General features: G+C 38.2%; 1 protein-coding gene across 2 annotated transcripts in view; it reads right to left on the bottom strand.

The window, feature by feature from the left end:
* Lrch1 (leucine rich repeats and calponin homology domain containing 1) overlaps positions 1–12,304 on the bottom strand; it is a 181,717-nt gene that overhangs the window by 11,752 nt on the left and 157,661 nt on the right. For both annotated transcript variants that reach the window (XM_076871935.1, XM_076871933.1), the window contains 3 exons: positions 11,461–11,570; positions 8,145–8,282; positions 4,565–4,642 (listed from right to left, as the gene is read on the bottom strand). In XM_076871935.1, coding sequence (XP_076728050.1) covers positions 4,565–4,642; positions 8,145–8,282; positions 11,461–11,570 — 326 coding nt within the window. The remainder of the gene's footprint in view (positions 1–4,564; positions 4,643–8,144; positions 8,283–11,460; positions 11,571–12,304) is intronic.

The following is a 12,304-nucleotide window of genomic DNA, read 5'->3' as shown; positions in this document are numbered from 1 at the left end:
GCAAACAGAAGTTTTATTTAACACTTTGGAATATATTTAATTTAAATATATTTCTAAAACTCTATGCTTATAAAAGTATTTTTAATCTAAAATATTGTGGCACAGGAATGTTGACAGTCATTCCAAAAAAGTCCAAATTCACACACATGTGTAATGTGGCCAGGAGGAAGAGAAGTAGAGAGGATTTCCAGTAACTGCCAATTTTATGAACTTAGAGGTAACACCAATTATTAATTAGTAACTAGTTTATCTCAAAACATAATTAAAAAACTTTTCAAAGGTGCTATTTCTTAAATGCTTTATTCTCAACCATGCACACATGAAAGACCATCAAACCATTAGCCAGAGGTGACCAGCAGGCATATCTCCCAGGGAAAGGATGCTCACGTAAACAGCAGCACAGACTACCTAAAAATGAAGCACTGATTTTACAAGCTAGAGATGGGATCTTTTAAAAAATGAATTTACACACTAGTGTAATAATAAATCTGCCAGTCTATATCTCTGGTTATTCATCCTCAGAATTAACCAATATAAATGCAACACTGAAATACATATTACAATAAGAATCCCACTCTCCCTCCCCCAAAACTGTGTGGGTTATGATTTAAATGATACAAAAGTCACTGATTTAGGGGAAGGGAAGGAGAGATACGAGGCGTATTTCTCCTTGAGATGAAAGCAAATAAACAAAAAAAATAATGGCTTCAATTTATATACCGTCTTTGAATCACAAAAAAATGTGACCAGTTACATAATGTAAGTGACCTAACCCTCACAATAGGTGTGTAACAGAAAAGCTACCACTATTACTTTCAGATCTAAAATCTCACTATAAAGCACAACAAAAGTAAAAAGAAGAAAAACTCAGCCATAATTCCATTTACATTGAAACCATCATTGTTAGCCTCTGAACTATGTTAAGCTTTTCGTTTTATAACTCCATTTGGCTGGTGCAGAAGCTGAGGGATACCAATGACCTGTGCTGTGGACATGGGATGAAAACATCCTCCTATAGACCTAAAAGGACCCTGGGCTGCCCACATAAGCAGGAAGGGGCCAGTGACTATCAAGATGTCTGCCACCCACCTCAGATGAGTCCCTGCGTGCTTTCTCTCTGGAGATACAATGGAGATGAAGGGCCAGGCAGTTAGAAACCGAGTACATTTCTACTTCAAGTCCCCTCATCTAAAGATGAAGGGTAAGTCTGTTCAACTAAGGACCTTACTCCTTACAGAGTTCTGAGATCAAGGATACTTATTGAAAATTGAGTAGATCAATTTCCCTGGTGAACCAAACATCTATTCTTTAATACTTTTAAGGCTTCATAAATTAAAGAGATTTCTTTCACCCAGAGAGAACACTAATGAGAGCTCTAAAACAACCCTAAGTGTGGATCCATTTGGAAACCATGAATCTGACACAAAGGTCAGAAGCCAGCAACAACCAAACTGACTCAGAAATGGAAAAAGAAACTCAGCAGATTCATAAATGGCCCCATGAGCCCAAGGCCTAACTAGACTCAGATTCACATACAAAACTTTCTCCTGAAGGATTCAGAAGCCCAACTAAGGCCTGTCCTCCAGACCAAGTTGATGCTAGCGCAGAGGTCAAGGACAGCTGCATGATCTGACCATCTGGCCTCAGTACCACAAAAGATACAGATGCTGCTAACACTGCCTACAAGTCTGCATGGAGCCAATGGAAGAAGCCATGTTTACTGAAAATCAGTTCAGACACTCTACTGTAAACACTGGGTTTAAAATTCCACCTAAGGACAGTCTTGAACACTGCCCTCTACTATTTATCCAGTGAATTTAGGTACTATCCAGATCATCCTGCATAAATACACTTCCTGGATGCTCAACAAACCACAAGCTGCTACATCATACGTGGCTATTTCATGAACCCCGGGGTGAAGAGCTGGGATTGTGCTCATGGGGACTTCTAAAAAAAAAAAAATACAATGAACTATAATGATAGGAACAAATGACTTCATATGTAATTGTTTAACTAAATCTGCTCAGCTACTGTTTTCCACTCATGTGCACCTGATAGACCATATGAGCTACTCACCCTAACTTCAGTTTGTAGTTTTAAATGGTGGTTCTATTAAAAATAGACTTAGAGTACAGCTGTGAAGTCTTAGTCTTTATGACTTATCACTGTCAACTAGGTAGTTAGCTTATAAAATGCAGAACTCAAGATCTCTGGGGTATGTGTGTATGTATAAGCTATGGATAAAGAACGTAAAGTTTGCAGAGTAGAGAGAATTAACTGTGTTAAAAACTGAAAATTAATGAATATATATAATTTTTTTTGCCTAGGAATTAAGTTTGATTGAAGGCAAAAAAGTAATAATGCAGGTCCTCTGTGATTTTTCTGTACCAATCTTTCAAAATGCCTAATTATAGATGGGATGTTTCTGCAAGTGTTCTTATGATAACACTACCTTTTTAGTGTAAATCATCAGTTGTAGGGAGCCACATGTACATTCAAACATTGACACTCTTTAAGAAGTAAAAGGAACATATGTGTTTGAGAGGGAGGAAGCCATTGGACCCCACAATTTACTGTGATAGCCCTAAATGGAAACATGTCCTTATGCATTCTGTGAGATGAAAACATGCTGTTTTGAGTATAGAACAAGACTTTCCAATTATCTTCCACTTGGGAATTTCTGGTTTTCCACTAGAATAATTCTTTCTTGTTTTAACATTCTTACTAAAGAATTTTAATTGGCCACTGGCTTCTTCTAATATCAATGACCTTAAAGGAACTCTAAGGCACCAGTAAAATGCTGTTGCATCATCCATCAGGATGGAAATAAATCTGTATACACACACACACACACACAAACAAACAACACACACACATATATACTCACACAGTAGACTTGAAAAACATCTGAAACCTTAAGAATAATTTTTTAAAAATTCCAAGTGATACTTCTTACTAAGCATAGTTAATTGGAACATTAGCAAAAAAGGTCATTCCATTCCTCTATCTTAACCTGCTTGGGAATTATGCGTTACCTATTAGTGTTAGGAGCACTATGCTAGGGGCATAAATCAGAAACTGTAATAAATCTTGCTCTGCATTTTTATGGTAATTTTATTTCCTTTTTCCTACTTGAAAAGGAAATTGTAATTACCAGCTTACTCTAGAGAAATGGGTAAGGGCATCCCCATTTCATTTTGTATCACTGCAAGCCAAAAACAAAAACCTGCACTGATGAGTTTTAAATCATCCCAGGGGGCTAAGGCCATAACTCCTCAGTGCTTTCTAGTCCAGACACGAATAATCTGTCATCTGGAACTTGGCATGGGAGTTTTGATTCACACACAGGAAATCTTACCAGGCCAAGAAAAAATTATTCGTAAATGTATGCAAGAATTTTCACAAATAGTCAAAGTCAAGGATGTATATGCAATATTAAAATGCACATGTACAACACAGACACAGACTCACACTATTGGAAGTGGAAAGCAGAACTGATCACAAAGACATCTGATCTATTAGTTAAAAGTTATATTCTTTTATAAAATGAGTTTATAAGTCTCTTAATTGATACAGCTCCCAGTTAAGGATTATGCTTTCATAATGCTCTCCTTTTCTTCAAGAAAGATTAGAAGCCTCTTGCCAACCCCACACCATCTCTTAACCTACTAAATTAAAACAAGAAGGGGATATTTAAAAAAAGACACAACAAGGGGAAGAAAAGAGGGGAGAAGGGTAGGATCCCTTTGGTCAAATCCAATAACTCCTACCGCTGAGTAGAACTACTGAATTTTAATTCTTTCACATGTTCAAAAACAGTATCTCATGACAAGATTTTTAAGTTGCTCTATGCTGGGGTCTTAGGAAAAAACAGAAGAAATCATAGGAAATAAAATTGCTATCCATTTCCACTTATTACAGTGATGGCTACAGAGAACTGCCAACTGGTCCTACAGCAGACCAAAGAAGGAAAGGTAAATGCAAACAGTTCATAGACCATAAAGCAACACACAAGCATTGTTATTATTATCCTTAATAATAACAATGATTATCATATTTTCAATGTTCAGTATTTGATTCACATACTCAAAATGCAACTACAGGGAATGAAAATCAACAGTTATAGGGCTACTATAGGTCTCTTCTTTAGAGCTCTGAATAAGAAAACCATCAGCTTCAAAATTCTATGGAACTTGCTCATTTATAGCCTCATCAACTTCTGTTCTTAGACTAGAGAATCTACTGATTCTCATTTATCTAGCTGATTAATTTTTTTCCAGCTTGGAATTTCACATTTATTTCAAAACCTTAAAGAAATTATTATCCCTTTTCCCTCAGCATTGAACATACTCTATAAAGCCATATTAATATCACTGTTCATGTCCCCCAAGAAATAGAGCAATTTAAATTAAAATTTTATATAACAAACCCCAAGATTATTCCTTGAGAAAGGTTGAGACTAAAAAAGAATGTGCAAAGCTTTACCTACACTAAATGGTTCTAGCACATACATGAAATAAAATTTTTACTAAGACATGGTTATTTGAACAAAGTTTGATGTTACCTCTGGTACTCCCAGTTTTCGGCATGCTTCCAAAAAGTTTTCCACATTTCTTCTGCATTTGGCCATGCTAAGTTTGGGCTATAAGTACAAATACACAGAAATACCATATTATTAAAATAAAAACATTACTGAGAAACATCTTCTAAAGATAAAATGTGTTAATAGTTTGGGCTGTATTCTTGGAGACATTGTGTATGTGTATGCATACAGATGTATACTCATATAAGTAAGGATATGGATATATAAGATGTATATATACCAAGATGCATGCAAAGTTTTCTGCATACATATACATACATGTGTATGTGCATGCACACACCACACACACACTCCTACACACAGTTTTTATGGGAACATATTGCTGTGTAACCTGCTTTATTTCACCTAAATATATATCTTACACATCACCTTTCTGCATCAACAAACATTTCTATAGGAAAGGTTTAATTCATTAGCTAAGTAATTGGCTCAGCAAAGTGACCGATTTAATCAGAAAGATGCAATGAGGTAAACAGCACCAAAAATAGTGGGTGTTTAGGATTTAACCCAAAGCATCTCATCACTGAGTTGACTTCTGTTACAGATGACCTTGAAAGTGTGGGATGGATAATAGGTTCACTTGATTCATATGTTCTAATTTTTGCATGGAAAATTTTAAACTCTTTCCTGCTAACTTTTAATATTCCACTATTAGTTTCCTTAAGAGAGAAGCAAGAAGCATGACTGATCCCAACAGTCCCATGTAGAAGCCATGATTTACAAAGACTACCCTTATCCTGTTAATAGTGAGAGTGAACTACATCTTACAGGGACTCAAGCCAATCATCATTGAAGTCTAAACCTGTGCAGCATTTATTAAATAAAAGAAAATGAAAGGGCATCCCTCATTCTCCTCTACCTACCAAGAAGAAAGCAAGCATGTTGCCCCATAGAATAACTTCTGGAAGACTAAACAAATCCTTCATATTGGCTAGAAAGGGAGTTGTGCCCCTCAGCTGGGCTGCCTAAGATGTGACAAGCAGCTTCCCGGGTGGTTTTGCCCTCGCCCCAGAACATCTTGGGACATGCTAATGGTGTAACACAACCATACTTACTGTTTCCTAAGAGTTAGATGCTACACTTGGTATAAAGAACAACTGTGCGACCAAAAGATGCAAACATGTGGTCACTTAGCTCAAGTGTAGCTGCAAACATTAACAAGCTAAAGGAAACTGTAATATAAAATAGGACAGTTCTTAATGGGGAAGGAGTTACTATAAGGGAAAAAATACAAACGACAAGGAGACCCGATCACAAGGAGTCAAGAATGGTTTGCATTTTGTAAACACTGAAGCAGCAGAGAACTGGGAGCTGGGGTTGCTGAAGGCCAAGCAGATGAGGTAGGCAGCAGCCTTCCAGGCAGAGAACTGCCTGCCCAGACTGGAGCAGAGAGCAAAGGCACAGAGAGTAAGCAGACTCCAGGCCAGAGGTGGCCAGTGGCTGGTGGCCGGGCCTATCAGAAACAGCTTCAAGAAGCTCACTTTAGCAGTTTAATATTTTGCACAGTTAAAAAAAAAAAAAGAAGCTCACTGCAGTTTGGATGAATGGACATGCAGAAACCAATTGTATCTCTCAAAAGAAAAAATGTAATGTAACAGCACAGGCTAAAATCTATTACATGCCTTAAAACAGATATTTAGGAAGAGTTTTAATGACAGTGGGGGAATATTTAGGTTTTAATAGTAAATTTTATAAACTCCTAAAGAGTATACATCAGAGAGAAGATCATAATCAAGAATAAATGTACAGAACATGTGAGTAGTAAAGAAAAAGGTTAATCATGACTATCTTTGAGCAGTAGGAAAAGGATGATTTATTTTTCTTTTTTCAATATTTATTTATTTACTTATTTTGCTGTGCTGGGGGTTGAACCCAGGGCTTTGCACATGCTAGGGAAATGTTCTTCTTCTGAGCTATATCCCTAGTGCACTCTTTTGTTTTTCTTTATTTTTTCTAATCAGGCATTATTTTCTCAATTAAAAAATTTAAAATCATAAAAAGAAAAAACTGAAAAGATTTCTAAAGTACTGCATTATTTTTTGGAAGAATGAATAAAATAAACAAAGTGTATAGGTTCGTGACTCAGAGTGTCCTTATCAAAGGATAGCTGTATGTTCCTGTTGGAGGCTGAGGACTCAGTGTCTTTTGCATAATTGGGGAAACATAATAAAATGAGAACATGGTGCGTGACTCAGGTAACTTATGGCTGTTTGGACTCCATCTGCAAAAGATACCAGAATGTCTCTTATTGGATCAGAGGGTAGAATTTATATCCTCCACTGAGGCTATTAGAGGCAGATTTGAAAGAAAAGCCAAACTGGGCTCTCTAAAAGTTACACTTTTGAAAGGAAAAATGCATTCAATATTATAGAAAAGAAACTGACAGTTGAAATGGGATCATCGGCTCACTTTTCCTACAGCCAAGAGAAAACAAAGTAGGATTAATAATGCCATCATGAGACTTTCCTGGGCACAGGGATGGGGACAGGGCTTCTCATAAGCTTTCTCCCAATACGCTGAATACATTGTACCTTGAGAATAGGAGCTAAGGATTCTTAGCATCTGCTCTCTATATAATCATGAGTGATAGTAATGGTTCACCTTTGTGTGCGTACCCTCTGTCGTATCTCATCTCACTCTCGTTAGGACAATGCCATGACAGAGAAGAGCAAACCGAGTTCAAGACAGAATATACAACTTGCCAAAGTCCTACCTGTGACCTAGAATTTTCATCCAAACTTTACATTCTTAGCTCTAAACTCTGCTGCCTCCCCTAATGCAGCACTGTGAAGAGAAATTCTTCTTTCTTCTCTGTCCGTCTAAGCTCTATGTGGGTTTCAAAGACAAGCTTATCCCTGGTTCCCTCCCTTGCACCTCAGCAACCACAGAACAGACTGCAGCTCTCTCTGGCTCACATGAGGACAAGGACCCCATGTGCAGGTTTTGTCTCCCCCATAGGGGAGATGAGAAATTGGGGGGCACTGATGGAATCCCAATGGTCCTCATCTTCCCTGATCTCTCCAGCAAGTCTCTGGCACAGAGAGATGGAGAAAGGAGATGGAATACATGATTGGCTAACTGACCTCTGGCTTAACAGGTCATTAATAATTTCCCACAGAATGCACATCTTTTCAGGGCAACCCTAAAATCCCAATGATGAACAAGGGGAAGAGATTTCATTTAGAAGGGAAGCCACTAACTGCAAGAGCTTTCTAAAAAGACCCTCGCCGTTGGAATAAGGCTGTGTGAGAAATGAATCTTTACATTCTTCTAGTATTGAAGTTAGCACCATGAGCAGTAATTTCTTTAAACTTGATGTCTGAAATAAAGTTTGTTTTTCCTTGCCATTTACATGTTTACTTTTCAATGTCATCCCTTCCTAGTGAAATGCCACTTCACTCAGACCCATTCCTTTGTTCTGGGCTTCTAGTTGTCTGGGGCCCAACAGAAAGGATGTGAGTGGGGTCCCAGGGATCCCTCTGGCATCCTTAACCAGAAATACCGTCTAAAGAGTCTGCTTATGTCAGTCAGTGGTACTTACAACCGCCGGTGAGGGGACATGGATGCTCGCGACAGACCGTGGGCGAATGTGATTGACCAGGTGGCAGAGGACAACGCCATCCATGAGGGCCGCGCCCAGGTCTTCGTGCAGTGTGACCTTGAGCCGCATCTCGATGCTCTGTGGGGGAATCAGAAGGGAGCCAATTACTATGGACACTGAGGCCACTGAGGGTAAAATACAGGGACAAGTATTCATGAACCAAATCCCCAATTTCTTAATGCAGACAAGGATTAAGAACACCTGGAAAATGCTGACCTTATTTAAATATTTTCAAACAATATAATCAATCTCTTGGCATAAAAATAGAATTTAGTTGGGTCCAAAATTTCTGATTGAAATGACAGGAACAATGAGATCACTTCTTGAGTTCAAAGTTCCTTGGCCTTAGCTATGAAAACACAAACACAGAATGAAGCGATAAATCAGAATCAAACCCGGGAGTGGTTCAGATCATCTGCAGCGGGTGGAAGAGGGATTCAGGATTGACTTGCTCTTAGACAATGTTTCAGTTGAGACATCAATTATTGTCGTTTTTCAAAAAACAAACAAACAAAAAAAACAGTTGTTCTTTATATCTTTTACTTTTTCACCAAGATTTTCTAGTTCTTTGCTGAAGACACAATTTTTTCCTTTCCTGCAATTATATTCATCATTGCTAAAGAAGTATTTTTATCATATGTACTTTAAAATATTTGCCAGGTGAACTGGGGTTGTGGCTCAGGGGTACAAGCACTTGCCTAGAATGTGTGAGGCACTGGGTTCAATCCTCAGCACCACAGATAAATGAAATGAAGGTATTATGTCCATCTACAAAAAAACCAAACTTTTTTGGGGGGCGGGTACTGGGATTAAATTCAGGGGCACTCAACTACTGAGCCATATCCCCAGTCCTATTTTGAATTTTATTTAGAGACAGGGTCTCATTGAGTTGTCAGCACCTTGCTTTTGCTGAGTCTGGCTTTGAACTCATGACCCTCCTGCCTCAGCCTACTGAGCTGCTGGGATTACAGGTGTGCACCACTGCACCCAGCTTAAAAAATATTTTTTAAAAATATGTATTTGCCAATTTCAACATCTCTGCCAGATCAGTGCTGTCATCTGTGTTCACTTTGGTATCTTCCTGTTCCTTGGTGGGGTGAGTGGTTTTCAGTTGAAACCTGAAATATATTCACATACTATGTTATGTGAATCTGAATCCTATTCAAACCTCGGGTTGTTTTTTGAAAGCTGCCCTCGCAGAAGGGGGAACCTTCTAGTCTAGTTACTGCCAGGTGAATATGGAAATCCAGGTTTTCTCTTTGGTCTCAGTTGGCCAGGGGGTGGGGAAGGGTGGAAACCCAGACTCCCGGGTGGTCTCTGCTGGCACTGTGGGAACAAGGAGGCTCCTTACTAGCAGCAGGGATCGGGTTGCCCACTGCCTTCTCTCTCACCAGCCCAGAAGGGCAGGAGTCCATGATTTCTTCCCTCCGGGGTTTAGCTGTCAGCAAATTTAGGGTCTAAAGGTTTTCTGTGCTGCTAGATTGCCCATTTCCTGATTGGCTAGGGGAAGTAGGCTTTTGTTGGGGCTTTTTCTTTTTCTTCCAAAATCTGTGCCTTTTAGAGTTTTTAACTCATTCAGCTCTTTGCCTCTGAGATATCTGAGGCAAAAAGAAAACCCACGGGAGCTCACTTGTTTCTCAAGTCCCAAGGACCTCAGCCAGTCTCCCATCTTCTCTTAACCTTTCAGAGCACACCCAGATGTGCTTAGTGGGAGCAAGAGGAAAAGGTGTGTCTACCCCATCCTCTTGGAAGCAGAACTAGAGAAATTCATTTTAAGACCTTGAATACAAGTTTCTGCTTTGCAACAGAAGCTCCTTTTAACTGGATAACTGTTTATGAATGGTTGGCTTAATTTGGTGATTTGCAATAAATAAAATTTTGCAAAGCAACAGTGTGTATAACAGAGTTGTATAAATCTCTTTGCAAACTCTCCTGTGTGTAGACACCTAATATTTTCAGGCCCTCTTTTAGTCTCTAATTTCTTATCATTAAATTAAAACACACAATCAATATGACCCAAGTTTAAGATAAAATGATAAGAAAGTGCTCTTTGAGAGGCCCATGGTAGGTTCCTGATCTTATTTTCACTTATATTAGGAAGTTGACCTTCCAAATTTATAGCACATCTAAATACAATGGGCAAGTGACATCCAAACACTCTTATGCTTGTTAAATCAAACACAGTGACTTAAAGTGGTGCCAAGAGTGATTTTTTTTTTTTTAAATTCTTGCCCCTTGACTGCTTGCTAACCCATATGTGGAATACTATCTGCAATAACAAATGTGTTGACTTTTCTTGGCTTGGGTTTTATTTATAGGATTCATTGCTCCTTTGTAGAATTCACTGCTGTCTGAAATTACCTATTTATTTGTTTCCTTCTTATTTAGTATCTCTTCCCCAAGATGACAGGATTCCTTAGAGCAGGGCCTTATTTAGCTCTTTCCATACACATGACCTAGAATATGGCCTGGTATAGACTGGTGTTCAGTAAACATTTGCTTGTGAAAGGAGATTTAACATAAAACCCGCATCCTCCAAGAAGCTTCTTAACCTCTCCTAGGTCATACTTCTCTTCAAATGTAATAAACTTATGCCGCAACTCATAAAGTGCTGCCTTTAATAACTAACACCAACTTCCTCTCCCTTGGGGACTGATTCATGTACTGCTATTTCACCTTCCATCTACAATCTTCCTAGGTACACATAAAGTCCATGAGGATACACAAATATCTATGGAGTTCCCATCAGGAACCGGAAAATTACAACAAGTCACCAGACAGCTCTGGTCCCCACCATCACCAAGCTTAAAATCCCCAAAGGCACCCCGTGCAAGACTTCATCTTTCAGAGGAATTCAAATGGTTTGCCTAGTACATGATTGATTTAAAGCCTCTGACCAGTTTGGGGTACAAAATGAAGACAACTATAAACATCTTTAAATTCATAGAGTATTATCGTTAAACAAACAAACAATGGAGTGTTATTTTAAAGTATACCATAATTAAAACAATACTACATTTATATATATTTATTAAGTATTTCTACTTACAGGAAACCCCTCTAGGGGAGATCACAACTACTTATTGAATATACAAAAAAAAAAAAAATTGAAACTCAGGATTGTTAAGTGATTTGCCCAATATCAAACAGTCAGTAAGTGATCTGGCTAGATTTAAAATTAGGATTTTTTTTTCGATATAAAATGCGGCTTGGGTTCTGAAAATTATTATTTAGTTATACAATATTTCTTGGGTACCTCGCGGAGTTGCTCCACCAGCTCTTTCTCTTCTCTCAGCTGTTCCATTTTCCTCCGAATTGTAAACTGTGGGTCTATAGATTCCAAATTTCTCTGAGGTCTTAGAAACACTATAACAGAAAGGGAAAAGATTGTTAGGCACTGCCTTGCTCAGGTTGCGATATAATATATATATAAAATAATTTCTTTACTCATCCCAAATAACTAATTTTCCATGCACAGAAGTAAATTCCAAGTTTACAGGGGAAAGCCTGATTCAAATAATCAAAAGGAGATTATATGTTAAATTACTCAGAGTTGAGTGAACTAAGAAGCTATGGTATTTGGTGATGTAAACTGGATCCAGGGAAGGGTTTGGGCTGTAGAGACCATTCCAGGCCACTTCTCAGACAGATGTTGTCTCTCTAATTTTTCCACTGTCTTCATTCTAACTTTTAATTTACACTCAAAATGCTTTCATTAAATTCAAATAACTTATCTCAAATAAGAAGACTCTAGAATTGCTTTACATGCTAAAAATAAATGTAGGCTAATGTTTTTCTTGACATAACATTTTTAAAAGCTTGGGTTTAGAAAGAAGTGATGACACACAGAATTACGTATTTGAGTGTGGAGTGGAAAACTTCTGCCTTCTATCATGTCGCAGACCGGTATCCAAAAAGCCAGCTCCTTGGAGATGAGCACAGACTACTTTTGGAAAGGCCAATGGGATTAGAGGCAGCTTAAGAGATCACCATTGGCCTAGATCCTTAAAGTTACAACCTCCAAGAATAATAACCAATAAGGATGTTTCCTCTGGAAGGAATTAAGTAGATATATAGTCTCTTGGGCTGGGGTACAGCTC

This window comes from Callospermophilus lateralis, chromosome 12, assembly GCF_048772815.1.
Source record: "Callospermophilus lateralis isolate mCalLat2 chromosome 12, mCalLat2.hap1, whole genome shotgun sequence".
NCBI lineage: Eukaryota > Metazoa > Chordata > Mammalia > Rodentia > Sciuridae > Callospermophilus > Callospermophilus lateralis.
Note: the sequence above shows the minus strand (reverse complement) of the source record. Positions and strands in the feature narration are given on the sequence as shown.